The sequence below is a fragment of the Theileria annulata genome, chromosome 3, assembly GCF_000003225.4.
Source record: "Theileria annulata chromosome 3, complete sequence, *** SEQUENCING IN PROGRESS ***".
NCBI classification, from domain to species: Eukaryota; Apicomplexa; class Aconoidasida; order Piroplasmida; family Theileriidae; genus Theileria; species Theileria annulata.
The window spans coordinates 562,516-580,648 of record NC_011100.1 but is presented as its reverse complement, the minus strand read 5'-3'; the positions used below and the strand labels follow the sequence as shown (position 1 = coordinate 580,648).

The following is an 18,133-nucleotide window of genomic DNA, read 5'->3' as shown; positions in this document are numbered from 1 at the left end:
ACCTACTTTTTCTGCATAATACCCTTATTCTCACCTTTATGTCTATGTGGGCGCTTCTGACCGGGACACCTTAATTCGTTGTTAATTACATTTTCCCACAGAATATTCAAATAGCATATTTTTTAATACTTATGGGAGTACCGTTAGACTTCATGTGTGTTATATCTTCCCTTTTGTTTTTAATCATTCCATTAGAATCATGTGGGACTACCAATATTCTATGAATACTTACTAATGGCTTTGAATTTACAAAAAAATAATAAATTCACATTTTAAATTTATTTAAACTCTATTACAAGTATTTATTTGCTTATTTCCTCTGATTTGCTCTACTTATTCCTCTTTTTATTTATTTCTACTGTAACTCCCTATTAAATCAATGTTTAGTTATATTTTTATGTAATTTAGCTATTTATAATTAATGTTTTGTATGTTTAATGGAATCTCCATATTTTTCATTCTACACACTTTGTAAATCTTGTTTAAATAAAAGATTGACCAGAAATTGTGTAACGGATTTTAAGTATAAATTTATATGAAATTAAAACTCTAATAAACTGCATTAAAATCCTGGTGTTATACCAGTTGTTAAAATTCCGCATTTATCATTCCCCTCGTTGGTTCTTTCAAGCCTCATGTAACCGTCTTCTCCCCAATCGGAACCCCAAGAATTCTTAATTATCCAATATCTCTTTTTTAATGTATCGTCATACCCTTCACCCACTAGAAGCACCGCGTGGTTGAGCTCCTGCGCACATTCTCCGTTGTATATGCCCGATTTGTACATGGTGAGATCATAAGAGGATGCTATATAAACTATTGTTGGTGAAATAACTAGAGATTTGTTTAAGATGTCAGGTCCGCTTGAGATGGTGAAGTAGTTAATGTATGTTTTTTTGGTGGATTTTACAACGCACGTGTTTTTCTTCGCAACATAAGGTATATCATTATCATTACTCACACCTTTATTTTGTATGTATTGAAGAGCAGTGTCACCGAAACCTCCTTCACAACCCTTGCTTTTAGTTTCACAGTCAACAAGTTCTTGTTCACTCAAGTCAAGAGTTACATCTCTGTAAATTTTGTAAAGGCTCTCGACTGAACCGATGGTGGCAAATGCCCAGCATGATCCGCATTCAAGACCTTGATCCTTAACCTTGGTAACTCCATTGGCCTTTCTCCAATCAAGACCTTCTCCAGTTACATTAGTTGGGTCATTTATTGGCTCAACGAACGATTTGGCCAAAGCGAGATTGGCAAGATACTTTTTGTCAGAAACCATTCTAGCCATGAGACGACTAACATGAGAAGGACTTGATCTCTGAGTTGGAACCTTGATTGGGGGAAACAATTTGTTAAACTCCTCATCAGTCATGTCAGCAAAAGAATTTATCTCCCTGCTATAAGTCTCGTGACCTAAATTTAAATTAGATATGAATATGGTATAGAATATAAATAGTATATCTAGTGAGACAAACCTTCGTGATTTTTAACCTTCAAAAACTTGTTCCTGAATGTCAAGAACCTATCTCTGCGTTCATTGTGACTTGCATGAACTCTATTGTAATCCTTGTTGAATTTGTCGAAGCTCAACATGACCTCAAACTCGAGAACATGATTGCCAGATATGTAACGATCCTTGTATAAATCAGTTAACTCATTTACATAGGATTTTATAAGCTTTAAGTCTATGGATTTAAAATCAGATTTAGCATGATTTTCAAGACTATTCTTGAAACTAAATACATCCTTCGATCTAGTAACTAATACAGCAGTTACAGTAACACCAATCACAACAAGCAAAGAAAAAACAATACTACATATAATAGCAACACGCCTCTTAGTCATCAAGCGTCTAAAAGAACCAAACAAAGTGGAATCCTCCTCAAACTGTCTACTCATCTCAACATCGTCGAAACGGTTGTCAATCAACCTCTGACTGGGATCAATAAAAGAAGTCTCAGCCATTTTTAAAAAAAATACAAAATTATAATAGTGATATTTGTAAAAAATGTGAAGTGAGTGAAGTTTATTTAATAAATGTAAATGGAATCATGCAATGGTTCGAAAAAGAATATTTGATAAAATCTTCTGCATTTTTATTTCTTTTGGGAATAAAACTATTTATTTAAATTATTTAAATTTGTTATGATTTGTAAAATGCGATTTTGATTTTCTGTTTTATATTTAGTTAAGTAGGGTTACATTAAATGCCAGGAACGTGGTACTATACACAGTGGTCTTTTATAAGTGCATTATAATATAAATCAGATAAAATATATTTAAGGAAATTATGTAAAATATTATTAAAGTGAGAATTGAAATTATAGTACTGGAGATATACCAGTGGTAAGTACTCCACACATATCGGTGCCGACGTTGGTTCTTTCAAGCCTCATGTATCCTTCTTCTCCCCAGTGTGGTCCCCAGGAGTTCTTAATTATCCAGTATCTTTTATTTAAGACTTCATCGTAACCCTCACCCACTAGAAGCACCGCGTGGTTGAGTCCTTGACCGCACTCTCCGTTGTATATGCCCGATTTGTACATGGTGAGATCATTTGATGCGGCAATATAAACTATTGTTGGGGAAATAACTAGAGACTTATTTAAAATATCTAAACCCTCAGTAACAGTTGAGTTGCTGATGAACACTTTGTCGGTGGATTTTACAACGCACTTCTGGTTTTGTGCGTGGTATGGCATATCAGAGCTGTGGCTTATACCTTTATTTTGTATGTATTGAAGAGCAGTGTCACCGAAACCTCCTTCACAACCCTTGCTTTTAGTTTCACAATCAACAAGTTCTTGTTCACTCAAGTCAAGAGTTACATCTCTGTAAATTTTGTAAAGGCTCTCGACTGAACCGATGGTGGCAAATGCCCAGCATGATCCGCACAGACCTTGATCCTTAACCTTGGTAACTCCATTGGCCTTTCTCCAATCAAGACCTTCTCCAGTTACATTAGTTGGGTCATTTATTGGCTCAACGAACGATTTGGCCAAAGCGAGATTGGCAAGATACTTTTTGTCAGAAACCATTCTAGCCATGAGACGACTAACATGAGAAGGACTTGATCTCTGAGTTGGAACCTTGATTGGGGGAAACAATTTGTTAAACTCCTCATCAGTCATGTCAGCAAAAGAATTTATCTCCCTGCTATAAGTCTCGTGACCTAAATTTAAATTAGATATGAATATGGTATAGAATATAAATAGTATATCTAGTGAGACAAACCTTCGTGATTTTTAACCTTCAAAAACTTGTTCCTGAATGTCAAGAACCTATCTCTGCGTTCATTGTGACTTGCATGAACTCTATTGTAATCCTTGTTGAATTTGTCGAAGCTCAACATGACCTCAAACTCGAGAACATGATTGCCAGATATGTAACGATCCTTGTATAAATCAGTTAACTCATTTACATAGGATTTTATAAGCTTTAAGTCTATGGATTTAAAATCAGATTTAGCATGATTTTCAAGACTATTCTTGAAACTAAATACATCCTTCGATCTAGTAACTAATACAGCAGTTACAGTAACACCAATCACAACAAGCAAAGAAAAAACAATACTACATATAATAGCAACACGCCTCTTAGTCATCAAGCGTCTAAAAGAACCAAACAAAGTGGAATCCTCCTCAAACTGTCTACTCATCTCAACATCGTCGAAACGGTTGTCAATCAACCTCTGACTGGGATCAATAAAAGAAGTCTCAGCCATTTTTAAAAAAAATACAAAATTATAATAGTGATAAGTTAATTTAGGTCTTCAAATTAAATGTGGATTTTAAATGTTTGTTAAATTATAAAGCGTGAAATGAATATAATGAAAAAATTGCAAAAACAAATATAAGTACAGAAGTGAAGTGGCTGTACCTCAAAAAATAATTTTTAGATTTGAATATCGAAAGGAATCAAGCAAAAGGTTATTAAAATAACTAATAATTTACAAAATGAAAAGACAAAAAAGAAGGTATAACAAATAAGTCAGAGAGCCTCCATGGTAATTGAAAACAAGCATAAAGATACAATATTAGAATTATATTATAAATTTTGACCCCCAAAAAATACAAGATTTGAATTAATTAAGAATCGTTTGAAAAATCAAAATAAAATATAGAAAAAAAATATATGATCAAATGCAATGGGTAGAATGAAAATCCGTCGGTGGTCCAGGTTATATTAATCCTGACGAAACACAAATTATATAAAAAATAAAAATTAAAAATACAGAATTTTATGTAATTTTAACGAAAATAACGTTAAAATAGAATTTAGTACCCCATCCGAGGAAGTTGGATAATTGAAGTTCTAAGATCATTTTGTAGTCCACAAATATAAATTATTTCAACAGGATTGATTCAAATTTTTTTTACGAATTGATATGCGTTTCGGTGTTAACTCCAGTTGTTCAGTTGAGTTGATGAATGCAAGAGCTTGTTCCACATTGAGAGGCCTTGTTACTATCTTAATACTCTGTTCATGTGATTTATTCCGCATTCCAGTTACTGGTTTGACTCTGGTAACGTTAAGTAATAGATCTTTGTCAGTATAAGATTCTCCTATCACCATCCCCTGGTACACATGTGCCCCTTCCGGAACAAATAGGGTACCCTTTGACATGACTGGGTCGAGAGCAAATGCTGTGGTGGTTCCTGTGTTACATGATATTAGTGATCCCGTTGTTCTAGCGTTATAAATTTTACTTTCCGCTCTCGAATAGCCAATCATCGTCACATTGAACTCTCCTCGACCCCTGGTAATATCTCTTAGTACTGGCATCAAGCCCATCATCTGACTAGTACTACCTTCAAACTCTAGTTTTGTATATTTTTCACTTCCATCCATCTCTGTATATTAATTATTGTACTAATTATTACCAGAGTATTTAGTTATTTCCATGTTTCTGGAGCTTATAGTGTCAACCACCTTGGTTGAGTACTCTGAAGGAACATATGCTATCACCCTTTGCAAAGCTTCAACAATATTTCCCTCATGCTCAAAGGTTATTGCAGAGAGAGGAGATACTGTCATTTCATATCCCTCACGTCTCATGTTCTCCAAAAGTATGCCTATCTGTAACTCCCCTCTTCCCTTGACAAGGAATGAATTTTTATCTTCACTCTCTTGTATTTGCAATGAAAGGTTTGTCATAGCCTCCCTCTTCAACCTCTTTCCTATATCCGATGTAGTTTTGAATTTGCCATCTTTCCCTGAGAAGGGGCTTGAGTTTGCAGATATAAGAACTGAAATCACGGGGTCTGAGACTTTAACTGGAGGGATTGACTCAAAATCTATGGAAGTACTTACAGTGTCATTCACCTATAAAAAATTTCATTCATAATGGACTTACTTGGGGTGTAATACCTTTATAACACTGAATTGTGATGATATCTCCAGGGAGCACTGGATCAGCCATCTTTACTCTTTTCCCGTTAACGAAGACAAAAAGGTCCTTTACATAAGTTGTACCCTTTTTATTACCCAAATAATCGCGAACGTAAAGCATGGAACCGGGAGAAACTGTTCCACTATATACCTTACCAGTTATCAAATATGATCCTTCCTCAATGTCAACTAGGCTAACTTGGAAAGTCAAGTCATTGAGGGATGAAACCTTAGGCTCTGGAGAATAGTCAATTATCGTTTTTAGAATGTGTGAAATGTCATAGATTTGGCTCTGAGAAAGTGGATAACTTTTTGAAACTATAGAATCCTTGGCTGAAACATATAGAATTGGAAACTCCAATTGCTCATCATTTGCATTGCAATCCAAATACAAATCAAACAATTCATTTTCAATTTCTTTTTGCGATTTATGACATTCTCTATCACACTTATTTATAACGACCAATGATCTCATAGATTGGTTCTGTAATAATCATATTAGATAGCTAAGATACCTCTAGGGCCTTTCTCAAAACAAAATTTGTCTGAGGTTTCGGTCCTTCTACTACATCTACCAGTAGGCATATGCAGTCTACTATGTTTAAAATCCGTTCCACTTCACCTCCAAAATCAGAATGGCCGGGCGTATCTATTATATTCAGGATATGATCATTCCAATTTATCCTGGTAACTTTTGACAAAATTGTGATACCTCGTTCTCTTTCCAATTCATGGCTATCCATTACTCTTGAATGTGATAACTTCCCTCCTGTATACTTCAAAAATTGATCCACAAGTGTTGTTTTCCCATGATCGACATGTGCTACCACTGCGACATTCCTGATATTGCTATGGAAACGAAAACAAAAATTACTGCATTTTTTATTTATTGTTATTATATGCGATAGGAATCTATGTGTATAAAGTAACATAATAAACTACATTATATAAAATATGGTTCAATAATAGTTGTTAACACAACAGGGAAAAGAATTATTTTATTTATTTATATTTTTTGGGTTTTCACCCTTATAATTTTATTTATATTTTTGTAAAATATTTTTCATAATTTTTTTCCAATGTGGAGGTCTATAAACACTTCATTTTCAAAGTATTCTATCGAACTGGCTCAATTACTTTGCAGGTATCAATCACATTCTTATTTTTTCATCCTTCTTTCATTTTACGCTCAAGTTATTAATCAATTATCAAATCTTCTTTAGGTGTCTCAAGGATCCCTTTAGGGACAAAGCTTTAGCACGATATAAACTTAATTTAAAACAAACGAACTACCTAAACGGTGTTCCACAACCTCCAGGTATCTTTGATTTTAAACCATCTTTTGATTAACAACTATTTTTTAGAATTTCCCAAAGAATTTAAGTAGTATTCCTTTCTTGTTAACTGTTCCCGATAATCGCATATAATTGTTTTATTCTTATTTTTTTAATCTTATTATGCTTTTTTTCATATATATTAATACCTCTACCTAATTTTATACACTCTTTTTAAGTTCAGTTTTCGCTTTTCCATGATGAAATAATTTATGCAAAAACATAGATGAAACAGTTTTGGTTTATAAAATTCCTTATTTCATATTTTTTATGTGTTTCTAATTTTATTTATTACAGTGAATCTATTCAGTTGGATTCTACCTCCTCCCATGATAGTAACACACGGACTTTAGAAAAAAACGACATACCTAATGAAATCGCAAAAATATTCACTTTCAAAGACAGAAACTCAAGTAATTTCAAATATGATGATTCATATTATTTTTTCAAGGCAATGTGTGCTTGTTGAGAAACTCATACCTGGACATGGATGATGTTCCAAAGGAATGCACTTGTTCATTTTCTAGACTACGTAATTTAACAACTAAAATCTAAATAAATATTCAGAAAAAATCGAATTGGAATGCGCAAACGAACAGATTTTAAATTCTAAGAACTGCGATAAAAATGTGTGTGAAACCTGCTGTATCCTGAGCCTATCTTCAAAGTTCAACAAGGAGTTTTCTAAATCTGAGGCGCCAGTCAACTGCAAAATGAGATGTTTTAATTCTACAACCGTTACAGATATAACTCAGGACTCTCTAGAGACATTAAACGAATACCTCGTAAAAATCGATTCTCTATACAATGTTCAACCTCCTAAAATTCATATAGAAGGGAGTAAGTGCTAAATTTTATTATACCAACTTTAGAGAAAGAGGTTCCCACTCAATATGAAATTTTGCCACTAAACAAAAAGGATGAAAGTCTGTAAATATTAAACATAAATTTTCTTCTAATATTTTATTATTATTTTACACATTTTTCCACCCTGGGAAATTTTTATTTTTTGTTATTACTTTGATTTTCAATTTTATTATTTATTGAAATTTATTGTAAAATTATTGTAAAATTGATGTTTCGAGTAAATGAGAAAAATGAATATGGACGGCCTAAATGAGTGTGCATATGCAATTGGTCTCCAGGGAGTAGTCACAGTGGCTTCAATGGCATTTTTCTTGTATAAACTAAAAAGTAAAAAATGTACTTGTGAAGTAAAGTCAGAAAAATATTTTTCTCCACTGAATTCATATTCTCAAACTTTTGAAAACAATGATACAAAGGGCTTTAAGACAGTAACTAATAGAGTGAAACTTCCTAAAATAAAAGTAGTAAGCCTAAATCATGACTCTTACTTCAGAAAACATTTAAGCAATCTGGAAGCCGGTCGATAATTTCAAGCATTAAGATGATTTTAGAAGATTCACCGACATTGGTTTCAAAGGATTTAATGAAAATCATATCAGATTTGATGAAGGAAAACCAATTTACCAGTGAACAATGCATTTCTGCTTTATCTTATGAATTTGGTACTTTAATATTGTAGATAAAGTAGTACTAATTAGAGTTTTAATATATTATGTAGTTGGTATTTACGGGTCAGAAAAGGTCCAGCAAGCTGATGTTGAATTGTTATCTACTATATTCTCGGAATCTATAAATCATAAGTAATTTCGATATGATTAAATGTATTCAGGTACAAGGGATACGTTGAGTTTTTGGTTCTTGTGAAGAAAATCGAAAAATCAGTACTAAAGGCATATGAACCAAAAGTAACTCTTTTGTCACTTTTTCTAATAACATCCAACGAAATGGATGAAATAGATGGAAAGGAATTAATCAAGTTGATAAAGGTAAGAAATTAAAAATTCTATAGATTTAGAAAAATGGACTGGAAATCAAAAGGATTCTAAGTATGATGACTGTGATTAGTATTTCAAAGGGATCTATAACTATAAGTGAGGAAGATATAGAGGAAGGAATAAATACAATTAAATCTGCGATAGTTAGAAGATCATCCAGGATAAGGAAAACAAATAAATAAATAATAATTATAAATAAATTATTTATGTGGTACTTATTTGTGAAGAAAATGAGTGTAGATTTAAATTTATATAAGGGAGAAATTGAGAAGATTGTCATAAATTGGAAGGTTTCAATGGTAAAACAAGAAATGTGTAAAAGGAAAAATCTGGTACAAATACCATTTCAAAGTGCAAAGAAATAAGTGTATGGGTTTTTCAAAATAGAAAAGAAAAGAATATGAAAGATAGGTGTAATTTCAGAAAAAGTACTGTAGTGGGGTCCATGTAAATAACCTTGACGCAAATTATAGATTTCAGATGATGGAAAGAATCCTATATTGAGTGATTCGTATGTAAAATATAAATCAATAACTGATGGACGAAACAGAATCTCAGACCTATACCAATTTGAACTTCCATATAACTCCTACAGTTGATCCAGATTCAAACACCCCCAAAATCGTCACCTACAAAACGTAAATTTATTTAGTTTCCAGATATTAAATTTCTTTATTAAAAACTCTTCCCAATATTAATTTTATTTATAGGGAAACAGATCAACCTAACGAGAATAACGTAAACGAAACATCCTCGAAACCAGGTATGAGATCAAACTTTCCGTAAAATTATTTATAGATAAGTGGAAACCTCTGCTCAAAAATGGAGGACTCGAATCTTTCGAAATTACCTGCCGTAAAATACAAGGAAACCTAAATAAACTGACTATCGAAAAGTTCGAGACCCTAGCAGAAAAAATCGCAATTCAATGTGAATCTTTAAACAATTATGAAGAATTACAAAAAATAGTTGATATTATAATTGACAAGGCAGTTTTGGAACCAGACTGGTCAGAAATGTATTCAGATTTGTGCCAAGTAAGTTATCAAAAATATATTTTTTATGATAAATATCAACGTATTTTTAGATTTTGTACTGGAGATCACGAGAATACGATGTAGGAATAAAAAAGGTGTCATTCGCTAGCGCGCTTCTGAACAAAATCCAACGCGAATACGAAAGTACACCAAAAAACTTCGATTTCACAACAGTAAGTGAGGACCAGGAAGTATCAGTGAAGAAACTAAAAACGAAGACGTTGGGCACAGTAAAGATGATAGGAGAACTGTTCCAGAGGAAAATGCTAGGATTCAAAATTGTAAACAAGGTTGTATTCGACCTAGTAATGAACCAAGAACCACACGAGCACTTAATAGAGTGTTTTATACAGTTGATTTATGGAACGGGTACTATAATTAAATTTTACCAGTAATTATATAAAATCAGACAAATATATAATTTTTTAGGATACTATATTGATAAAAACCCAAACCTAAGACCAGTTTTGGACATGTGGTTCGGACGTCTCAAGGAACTAGTCCAGAGAAAGGAGTATTCAAAGAGGATCAAGTGCCTTATCCAAGACGTACTCAACCTACCGAAAGCCCAATGGCATAAGAAGGTTCATAGAGAAAATGCGAAAGCATTAACTGATCTGAGAGAAAAGGTAAACTCCGAAGACATCCTGGGAGGATCAGCACTAGCGGCGCAGTTCGGTGACATCGTCATCGTTGGACAGAGGTATAATTTATACGCAAGCTGCGCCTACGGAGATTACATGAAACAACAAGAAGAGTTGTTCAAGATCAAAAAAGCAAACTAAAGTTCTCGATAATTTGTACTAATAGATTAGCCTCTTCTCGCACAACACACACCCAAACAAAACGTGATAAATCACTAACACGAAAATAATGTAGTTTTATTTTAATGTATATTATATTTCAAAAGAATAAACTCTATTAAAAGCGACAGAGTTTATAGAGCTAGAAGGGTCTGAATCCCCAGGAGAGTCTAGATTATGATCATTAAAATTCCTAAAAAATAGTAAAAATGGTTTAAAAGTGCCTGGTTCCACTACAAATGAGAGCAAGAGGAATTTTGGGACTGAAAGTACAAACTGGAATAGGTAGATCAGATAAATGCTCAGAATAAACAACGTTGCCCTGTAAGTCGTAGACTAATAAATCACCTTTACAAGTTCCTGGTAAATTATTATTAGGAATAATTAAGAAATCAAAGTAAATTAGAAGTTAACCTGAAACTAGTAAATTATCTTTGTAATCAAAGGTGATTTTTTGATTATTGTTGACAGGCCTGTAGAACCTCTGTAAAGGGGAACTAAGGTCACCGCGAGTGTCATATAACCTCAAGTAATAGTCATTTCTGCAACCAATGATAAGTTTACTTTCATCAATCCATTTAATCTAAAGGATAAAATAATGAGTAATATAAAATTAACAGATGAAAATACGTGAGTAATTGGACCGAGAGGGAACTCAGGATCGAGAAAATCCCCTGCTAAACTGACAGTCCTTGATAAGTTATGGTCATATATTGAAACAGAACAGTTGTAACTGCCACAAGCATAAGTGTTTCCAGAACCGAAATTGTTGTGAGAAATGGTGGAAATAATCCCCTTCTGGCCTGCGCTTTTCCTTGTAGAAAGCCTTCTCAACTAAACCAAAAAATAAATGCGTTAATTAGGAATAAACAAAAGAAATATAGATAAAATAAATAAAAGGTAACCTCAATGTGTTCTCCAGGAGATTGAATGTCAAAAACGTAGATACATGATAAGGAGCCGCAAAGAAAGTATTTTCCAAGGGGATGGAAGTCGATGGAGTAACTTTCTGCGATCTCACCAACTGCATTTATGGGTTTGTAAGTAAAGTGTTCTGCACCAGTTAAGGAATCGTAAAGGTTAATCTGAAAGTAATAAAGAAAAATAGAATATTTACAGGTTTGTTACGAGATGCGATTAAAAAACAACAGGAATCAGGACAATTTTTGTCAAAATTCGGAAACCAGCAAAAGTCCCTAATATCATTTTTGAATTTAACAGTTAAAAATGGGTTAATGTTGAGAGGAATCAAGTCGGTACTGCCATTATGAAGTTGAGAATGTGTATCTGGAAATTGTTATTTATGGAAAATCAACAAATACTTTTTACATCTTCGTCTACATTATAGAATGAAATTGAATTGTCGGTTGATGTAAGAGAAAAGTAGGATCCGTCGGAAGTAAAACTGCCGAACTTTGCGAAGGCTGAATATCTCGTTCCACTTCTGGAGTATTTGCTATCTAAATGTAAATTATATAACAGACTTAATTGCATTTGTTAATTTAAAAATAATAACTAAAACATATCTAGATAACAGTCATCTTGATGTCGTTTTAGTAGGGTTATGTGTATTTCTAAAATTCAAGTAATTTACTCACACATTTTAACTAAACAATAATTTTTGTTCTTAAAATAATTTTTTATAAATACTGAATAGAGATGTCTGCATTTTGTTCCAGACTATTTTTTAATTCCATGGAAATTAATAATAAAAGTTTTTTACAAATTACACATTTCCTTTAAAGGATAAGATTCTAGATGGTTTAGATAAAAAATGTTAAAATGGCATTTTTACCGTTTCTTCTAACATATTTGGTCTATTTCACATGTTGTAACATACTACAGTCAGATAGTAATACTCTTTCAGGGATTTGTGATAATATCGTATCGTCCCTCCAAATCCTCAATAAAAGAGGTATTCTAAAAATGGTTAATAAAGAAAGGTGTAAAGATTATGAGCTGCTGGGAGAAAGGATCCTCAGTATGTCTAACAAAAGCGATAAATATTGCTATAAGGGAGTACAATTTCTCTTATGTAACCTGAAATATCAACCATACGAATCTAACTTTAATTGCGAACACATAAAAGATAAATTCATTAAAATTGTAAAATCTTGCTCATTTGATGCTCCTAACGTTCTGGATAAAAACTGCTCTGGGATAAACTCGGAAAATTTAAGCATTTTCAACCCACTGGAGTTTTGCAGAACAAACTATGTACTGTTAAATGGTACTGTGTAAACTATCTATAAACATATTTTTAGGTGAAAAACAGACTCAATTTGATCCCGTGGAACACGAATACTGTTCGAAAATTGTTGAAAGCTATAACCTATGCCAATACTATTCAAGGAGACTGAATTTAAGAAATTACTGTTTAGATGGTGGATTTCAAAACTATTGCACTCATTACATTAAACGTTAGTAATCACATTCTCAGCTTATTACCACTATTTAATTTCATAGATAAATGAATTTCGTAGCTGTCCACGATAATTCTTATGAATCAATGTGTAAGAATTTCGTCCTCCCTTTTGTGTTTTCCAAGTTGATGGAAGATCCGGAGTCTTTGGTGTCAAGTATGTGCACCAAAGCGGACGAGAATATATCAAAATCGATACTAAACACAAGGGTATACTTTATTTTAATAATCGATGTTTAGGACCAATTAATGTTCAAGAGTAAGTCTTTTTTTGATGCTTTCGAATCTGAGTTTGCCTATAAAAATTGGGTCAAAGAATTAGAGTCTAGACTTGATAACATGGTTTGTTTTTAATCCAAATAATTAGGATATTTAAAATGAATTATATGTTAATTCAGGTAATTGATCTCCGGGTACTTGTTGATCAGTCGAACGCCTGCTTTCAATACTTAAACTATCCTCATAGATTTTTTTACGCATATGATCGAGTAGTTGTAAGTTTTCCACTATGAACATCATAATTCAGATTGATGAATTTTCAAAGGCGAAGCAGATTGTTGATAGAATATACAGTAGTTTTATGCAAATATCGAGATTACCTCAAGAAATTGTTAAACTCATTTCACAACTTGGCAGTGTCATAATCTTGGATAACTCTATTAAAGAGGCTACTGCACACTTTAAAGAACTTTACACTCTGGTTAGTTTTCAGTTTTGCTCAAATAAATTTATTAGATCAGTTCCGGATCACATTACTACTTCTCTGTAAGCCCAAAAAAACTTTATTTTTTGTTTAGTTGAGGAGGGACCTAACTTTGGCCATGAATATAAGAATTATGGAATCTAATCTCAGTAGAGTTAGTGCCTTTCTGCCTAACAACATCGCATATATAAAACAGAGAATTAACTCTGGGAACCCATTTGAAGTAAACTTGAATAAAGCGTCAGTTCTATATGAAAGAGGGACTAATTTTAGGGATATAGCAACGCTACTGGAGGCTCAACTCAATGCTCTTTACAAGATAATATCAAAGACGAAGGACTCTAACTTTATAAAATCACTTAATCTGACTTAGAAAATAAAATATATTCTATTGGTTGTGTATAAAGATTAAAATTCTGTATTCTGTTCATAAGTTATTATTAAACTTAAAAAGCGGTGGGTATATCACGAAGGAACCGATGTTGTATATTTTCCAAGGAATAAACGGGTGTGTATGAAGGTGTATAATCCCTTTTGAGAACTTCGTCATTCCATACTTGTCTGAACATATAAATTAGATTTTTGTTAAAATTTTGCTCATACAAATAAATGATAAATTCGTACCTTTAGTGGCAGTCACTTTGTATGTTACAACTGGCGAGAAATAGAATTTTGGCACAGCTTTTAACTTTATAGGAAATTTATATTGTATTTCCAGGACAAACTCTTCTTCTCTTGAAAAAATGGCTCGGTTTGAATTCCAAATTGAGTAGACCACTGGGTTTTCCTTGAAAAATGAGAAAAGTTCAGTTAACAGTGAGGAATCTTTTAGATCCTCCAGAAGGAATAAATTCTTTAGTCTGAATTTTTTCTTCTTTTTAGCTATTTTCTTTGATATGTCAAGCGCGATTTCTTCTAACTCTTCTGAAGCTTTAGATAAAGTTGATTGGTCCGGCTTGAAACTCTTTAGTTGCGATAATAACTCTTCTTTTACTATATTAGAAACGGAAGGCTCGATTTTATTGTTAAATAACCAAGTTATGTTTTGATCTGTGTATAAATTTGAGAGTGAGAGCGAGTAACTTGGAAGCCTAGTAAATTTAAGTTCAAAAGTTAATTTAATAAATACAAAGGGGAAAATTAATAATAGTTTACAAATTTGCATAATAAGGTTTAATGTATCTAGACTCTGTAGTAAATGTGTAGTGTAAATCTAAAAAATAAATCACATAAAATATTTTTTATAATTTTAAATGGACGGATTTGAATTTGGTTTGCTGGGTGGTATTTTTTCCACAAATCAACATGTTAATGAAGAACCGGATTCTACCCAGAAATCCGATGGTAAATATGAATTCACAACAGAATACGTGCCTCCGGATGTTTCCGAAATACCACAGCCAGTTTTTCAAAAACAACAAAAACCAAGTAATGTCGAGAGTCTTGTGCCAGTTGTGGTTGGAAAGGTTTTGTCAAACATTGTGGATCCGAACCAGAAACTTAAAGTGTTTGGGACTCCCGTTTTCGGAATGTGTGTTGTGGGCCAAGTAAAAAATTTGGAAAAGTTTCCTTCAGTTTTCCAATTTGATTTAGACGACTCCACAGGTGTGATAAGGGTACATTTTTCCAACGTTTCCCTCGAGCTGGATGACTTTGATTACGTCCAGATTGTCGGATCATTGGTTCTTCTCAGCATGGACAATTTTTATATAGACTCCCAGCACCTGATCAACTATGGTAAGTACTCTAAGGCTGTAGAAGATAGGATAAGGTACCACAACGTTCTCGTTGCCTACGCAGCCTACAATTTGGATCTGGGAGAAAAACTAAAGTTACAAAACAAACACGTTGGTAAAATGTCGGACCTTCCTGGCCCATCAAACGGCCAGGACTTTAAAGATGCCAAGTTAGGGCCTGAGTACGACCACATAACGAACGAGCTTGAGATTCTCGTTATAAAGTATTTGAAATCCACACCTGAGGGGATCTCTAAGAAAACGCCCCTTTTCGAGGCTCTCATGAACACTCACCAGGGTATTTTTGTATTCTCATCTATTTTTATGAATTTTTTTAATTTTTAATTAGAATCAGAGGTGGAAGAAGCTGTCAGATCTTTGGAGGAGCAGTCTGAGGTGGTTTGCACTAAGGATCACGTGTGTTTGTCAATTTGAATAAATTTCTAAGATATATTTAACGAATTTCAAAAAGGAGATTATTTAAATTTAATGTCAACTCCAACTGCTTTGTATACGTCATTTGATATTATGTTAAACATACATAGTCCTAATTGATAATTAGTTTATGAAAATTGGGTATATTCATGGTAAATACCTGATCGAGTGGATATCCACTTATCATCTTGATATTGAAAGTAGTCTAGGCCTAAATCATAGTGATTAGCAAATATCGAACCTGAAAAGGAAGAGTACCATAATTTTTGAGACGGCTCGTGTTTGTTTATTAGAATAAACTTATTGTTATGAAACTGGATGTTCAAGATTGAACCGTCAAACTCCAGGTTATCAATTTCGTCCAGATATTCCAATTTTTCGTAAATGGTCTGTAATTCCAAGTAATTTAAGGTAATTAAAATACAATACTTGTAATTGATTTGAAGCAAGTTTGTTGAATTTGAATAAATTAGTCCCAAAGAAACGTAGTTTGCCAATCATCATTTCTTCTTTTTATTAAAAACTGAGACATCTGCATAAAATTAATGGTTTTATTATTTATTTTAGTGAAAGTTAGTAAATACCTGAAGTTGATAGTTTCTTGAGCATGTCCTGCTCTATCATAGCATCTCTCACAACTTCCTTGTACCTTTTCTCGGTATCCAAACGTTGTTTAGCTCTCTTTTTGATGTCAAACTCAGCTTTCTTAAGTGTTTCAGTCAACAATTCTCGCTTCAAAATTTTATACTCTTGCTTATCTCCTCTACTTAATTTCCTATTTGACTCGGGTTTGGTTTTGTCTAGCTTATATTTGTTGTATACGGTTTTGATAGTCTTCAATTTGGGGAATTCAGGCTTCAACTTCTAAAGGTTAATTAGTTTCATGAGAAACTACCTGTGAGTTATATATATCAAGTGATTTTAAAGGGTATTTGATGTTTGATTGTTCGTTTATGTATTTCTTGAACTCTTCAAATTCACTCAGCTCACTGGAATCAGTGTCTTCAGGAGATTTGACGATTCTAAAATTATACTCTACTTCTACAAGACGTGGCTGTATTATTAGGCATACTATTGGATGTATGTAACACCCTCTATCCAATAGTCTGTTCAGGGTTACTTTGACAGTTTTTAGAATTAACAAAATGGAATCTCTATCTATACAGGGTATGGTACAAAGTCTTATTGCAACGTGATAAAAGAATGGCATATAATATCCCGTCTCAAGTATAAAGTTGTAAGTAATTGATAATAATAATCTTGTTTTTATGAACAAATGCTTGGATGGGAGATAGCGCCTATCAATGGTTCCAATGAACAGCAATTGAAACAAATGGTTCAAACAGGCTTCCACTAGTGTTAGTGAGTACTTATAAATCTCAGAATTTGGTTCAACTGTTTTTACAATTAAATATAACAGTAAGTATTCGTATGTATCAGCTATTTCAGGTGTTATCTTCGCAAGTTCATACTCTAAACACAGTTTATATTCTTGATAGGATTTATTGGAGAGATGTAAAAACGCTCTTGAGAAGTTGAAAAAGTAGTAATTAAACTTAGTTGTATCGTCTAGTTTTAGGTAATCAACCAGTGATTTTAGATAGATGGCGATGTAATCCTTTGCAAAATTTAGAAAGACGCCGTCCGACTTAATTATCTTTTCTACAACTTCGGACCTTTCAGAAATGTTTGAGGCTGACTTGAACTCGTTGACTAAGTCTGGTTTTGGAGCTAATGTGTTTGTACTCAATTGCAGATCTCTAAGATTAGTTTCGTACTCATCTAACTTCTTGGGCTTTTCAGTTTTGTAAAACTCCGGGGATCTAAGGCGTATAAATTAGTATTTCATTACTTACTTTTTCGATGGTTTGTAAAATTCTGAAAAATCAATCTCTTCGAATTGCTTATCTAGCTTTACTAAAAGGTTTTTCTGTTCTTGTTTAACTTTTCTGTTAGCTTCGCGTTTATCTTTGAATTCTTTATAGGCTTCTGAAATGTTTGTGTAGTCTCCTTTCAGATCAATCTCCTCTTCAGACGATAAATCTAGATCCGAATCGTAATTTTCCTCAATAGGTTTGTTTTTATGTGTCAGGGTTATCGGTTCATTTAAATTATATAGCTGCAATTTTCTGCTTTTTTTGCTAGAATAGTCATAAACTATGTCTGAATCTTTGACCTTTTTGATAAATTTGCTTTTATTTTTCTTATCAAAGTTTAGTTCCTAAATCATTATAAATTTATTGAACTTTTGTAAGAATTACCTTGTTTTTTATTTTAGAATCAAATTTTTCGAACGGATTTACTGAGTTTTTGCCAACTGTTGGCTTTTTTGATTTATTTTTTGACATTTAATTTTAAAATATAGGATTTTGAGGTGACCTCAATTTAAAATTTTTATTCACTGGAT

The 18,133-nt window shown here is 32.9% G+C and overlaps 13 protein-coding genes across 13 annotated transcripts, besides 5 other annotated features; 6 read left to right on the top strand and 7 right to left on the bottom strand.

The window, feature by feature from the left end:
- Positions 1-562: 562 nt before the first annotated feature.
- TA03725 (cysteine proteinase precursor, tacP, putative) lies at positions 563-1,968 on the bottom strand (the record flags this gene model as incomplete). Its single annotated transcript, XM_949878.1, has 2 exons — positions 563-1,416; positions 1,479-1,968. The coding sequence occupies 2 exons, from the start codon at positions 1,966-1,968 to the stop codon at positions 563-565; spliced, it is 1,344 nt and encodes a 447-aa protein (XP_954971.1).
- Positions 1,762-1,830: a sequence feature (1 probable transmembrane helix predicted for TA03725 by TMHMM2.0 at aa 47-69).
- A 356-nt stretch (positions 1,969-2,324) lies between the features above and the next one.
- On the bottom strand, positions 2,325-3,727 carry TA03720 (cysteine proteinase precursor, tacP, putative; the record flags this gene model as incomplete). The annotated part of the gene is made up of 2 exons (XM_949877.1): positions 2,325-3,175; positions 3,238-3,727. The coding sequence occupies 2 exons, from the start codon at positions 3,725-3,727 to the stop codon at positions 2,325-2,327; spliced, it is 1,341 nt and encodes a 446-aa protein (XP_954970.1).
- Positions 3,521-3,589: a sequence feature (1 probable transmembrane helix predicted for TA03720 by TMHMM2.0 at aa 47-69).
- Positions 3,728-4,353: 626 nt separating the features above from the next.
- Positions 4,354-6,326, bottom strand: TA03715 (GTP-binding protein, putative; the record flags this gene model as incomplete). Its single annotated transcript, XM_949876.1, has 4 exons — positions 4,354-4,856; positions 4,887-5,328; positions 5,360-5,878; positions 5,910-6,326. 4 exons carry the CDS (start codon positions 6,324-6,326, stop codon positions 4,354-4,356), a joined length of 1,881 nt encoding a protein of 626 aa, XP_954969.1.
- Positions 6,327-6,954: 628 nt separating this feature from the next.
- On the top strand, positions 6,955-7,579 carry TA03700 (uncharacterized protein; the record flags this gene model as incomplete). The annotated part of the gene is made up of 3 exons (XM_949875.1): positions 6,955-7,141; positions 7,180-7,260; positions 7,296-7,579. 3 exons carry the CDS (start codon positions 6,955-6,957, stop codon positions 7,577-7,579), a joined length of 552 nt encoding a protein of 183 aa, XP_954968.1.
- A 237-nt stretch (positions 7,580-7,816) lies between these two features.
- TA03695 (uncharacterized protein) lies at positions 7,817-8,772 on the top strand (the record flags this gene model as incomplete). The annotated part of the gene is made up of 5 exons (XM_949874.1): positions 7,817-8,059; positions 8,089-8,257; positions 8,314-8,395; positions 8,425-8,581; positions 8,611-8,772. The coding sequence occupies 5 exons, from the start codon at positions 7,817-7,819 to the stop codon at positions 8,770-8,772; spliced, it is 813 nt and encodes a 270-aa protein (XP_954967.1).
- Positions 7,853-7,912: a sequence feature (1 probable transmembrane helix predicted for TA03695 by TMHMM2.0 at aa 13-32).
- Positions 8,773-9,127: 355 nt separating the features above from the next.
- Positions 9,128-10,412, top strand: TA03690 (eukaryotic initiation factor, putative; the record flags this gene model as incomplete). The annotated part of the gene is made up of 5 exons (XM_949873.1): positions 9,128-9,228; positions 9,301-9,353; positions 9,389-9,627; positions 9,678-9,996; positions 10,057-10,412. 5 exons carry the CDS (start codon positions 9,128-9,130, stop codon positions 10,410-10,412), a joined length of 1,068 nt encoding a protein of 355 aa, XP_954966.1.
- Positions 10,413-10,839: 427 nt separating this feature from the next.
- TA03685 (uncharacterized protein) lies at positions 10,840-11,924 on the bottom strand (the record flags this gene model as incomplete). The annotated part of the gene is made up of 5 exons (XM_949872.1): positions 10,840-11,013; positions 11,061-11,264; positions 11,336-11,515; positions 11,548-11,717; positions 11,753-11,924. 5 exons carry the CDS (start codon positions 11,922-11,924, stop codon positions 10,840-10,842), a joined length of 900 nt encoding a protein of 299 aa, XP_954965.1.
- A 288-nt stretch (positions 11,925-12,212) lies between these two features.
- Positions 12,213-12,278: a sequence feature (Signal peptide predicted for TA03680 by SignalP 2.0 HMM (Signal peptide probability 0.968, signal anchor probability 0.005) with cleavage site probability 0.453 between residues 22 and 23).
- Positions 12,213-12,855, top strand: TA03680 (uncharacterized protein; the record flags this gene model as incomplete). The annotated part of the gene is made up of 2 exons (XM_949871.1): positions 12,213-12,660; positions 12,695-12,855. 2 exons carry the CDS (start codon positions 12,213-12,215, stop codon positions 12,853-12,855), a joined length of 609 nt encoding a protein of 202 aa, XP_954964.1.
- Positions 12,856-12,900: 45 nt separating this feature from the next.
- On the top strand, positions 12,901-13,928 carry TA03675 (uncharacterized protein; the record flags this gene model as incomplete). The annotated part of the gene is made up of 6 exons (XM_949870.1): positions 12,901-13,062; positions 13,093-13,194; positions 13,251-13,346; positions 13,379-13,552; positions 13,588-13,617; positions 13,650-13,928. The coding sequence occupies 6 exons, from the start codon at positions 12,901-12,903 to the stop codon at positions 13,926-13,928; spliced, it is 843 nt and encodes a 280-aa protein (XP_954963.1).
- Positions 13,929-14,129: 201 nt separating this feature from the next.
- TA03670 (uncharacterized protein) lies at positions 14,130-14,720 on the bottom strand (the record flags this gene model as incomplete). Its single annotated transcript, XM_949869.1, has 1 exon — positions 14,130-14,720. The coding sequence occupies one exon, from the start codon at positions 14,718-14,720 to the stop codon at positions 14,130-14,132; it is 591 nt and encodes a 196-aa protein (XP_954962.1).
- Positions 14,661-14,720: a sequence feature (Signal peptide predicted for TA03670 by SignalP 2.0 HMM (Signal peptide probability 0.613, signal anchor probability 0.000) with cleavage site probability 0.273 between residues 20 and 21).
- An 88-nt stretch (positions 14,721-14,808) lies between these two features.
- Positions 14,809-15,636, top strand: TA03665 (uncharacterized protein; the record flags this gene model as incomplete). The annotated part of the gene is made up of 1 exon (XM_949868.1): positions 14,809-15,636. The coding sequence occupies one exon, from the start codon at positions 14,809-14,811 to the stop codon at positions 15,634-15,636; it is 828 nt and encodes a 275-aa protein (XP_954961.1).
- A 218-nt stretch (positions 15,637-15,854) lies between these two features.
- Positions 15,855-16,230, bottom strand: TA03660 (uncharacterized protein; the record flags this gene model as incomplete). Its single annotated transcript, XM_949867.1, has 2 exons — positions 15,855-16,115; positions 16,156-16,230. The coding sequence occupies 2 exons, from the start codon at positions 16,228-16,230 to the stop codon at positions 15,855-15,857; spliced, it is 336 nt and encodes a 111-aa protein (XP_954960.1).
- Positions 16,231-16,299: 69 nt separating this feature from the next.
- Positions 16,300-18,074, bottom strand: TA03655 (uncharacterized protein; the record flags this gene model as incomplete). The annotated part of the gene is made up of 4 exons (XM_949866.1): positions 16,300-16,590; positions 16,622-17,549; positions 17,583-17,947; positions 17,988-18,074. 4 exons carry the CDS (start codon positions 18,072-18,074, stop codon positions 16,300-16,302), a joined length of 1,671 nt encoding a protein of 556 aa, XP_954959.1.
- Between the last annotated feature and the right edge of the window lie 59 nt (positions 18,075-18,133).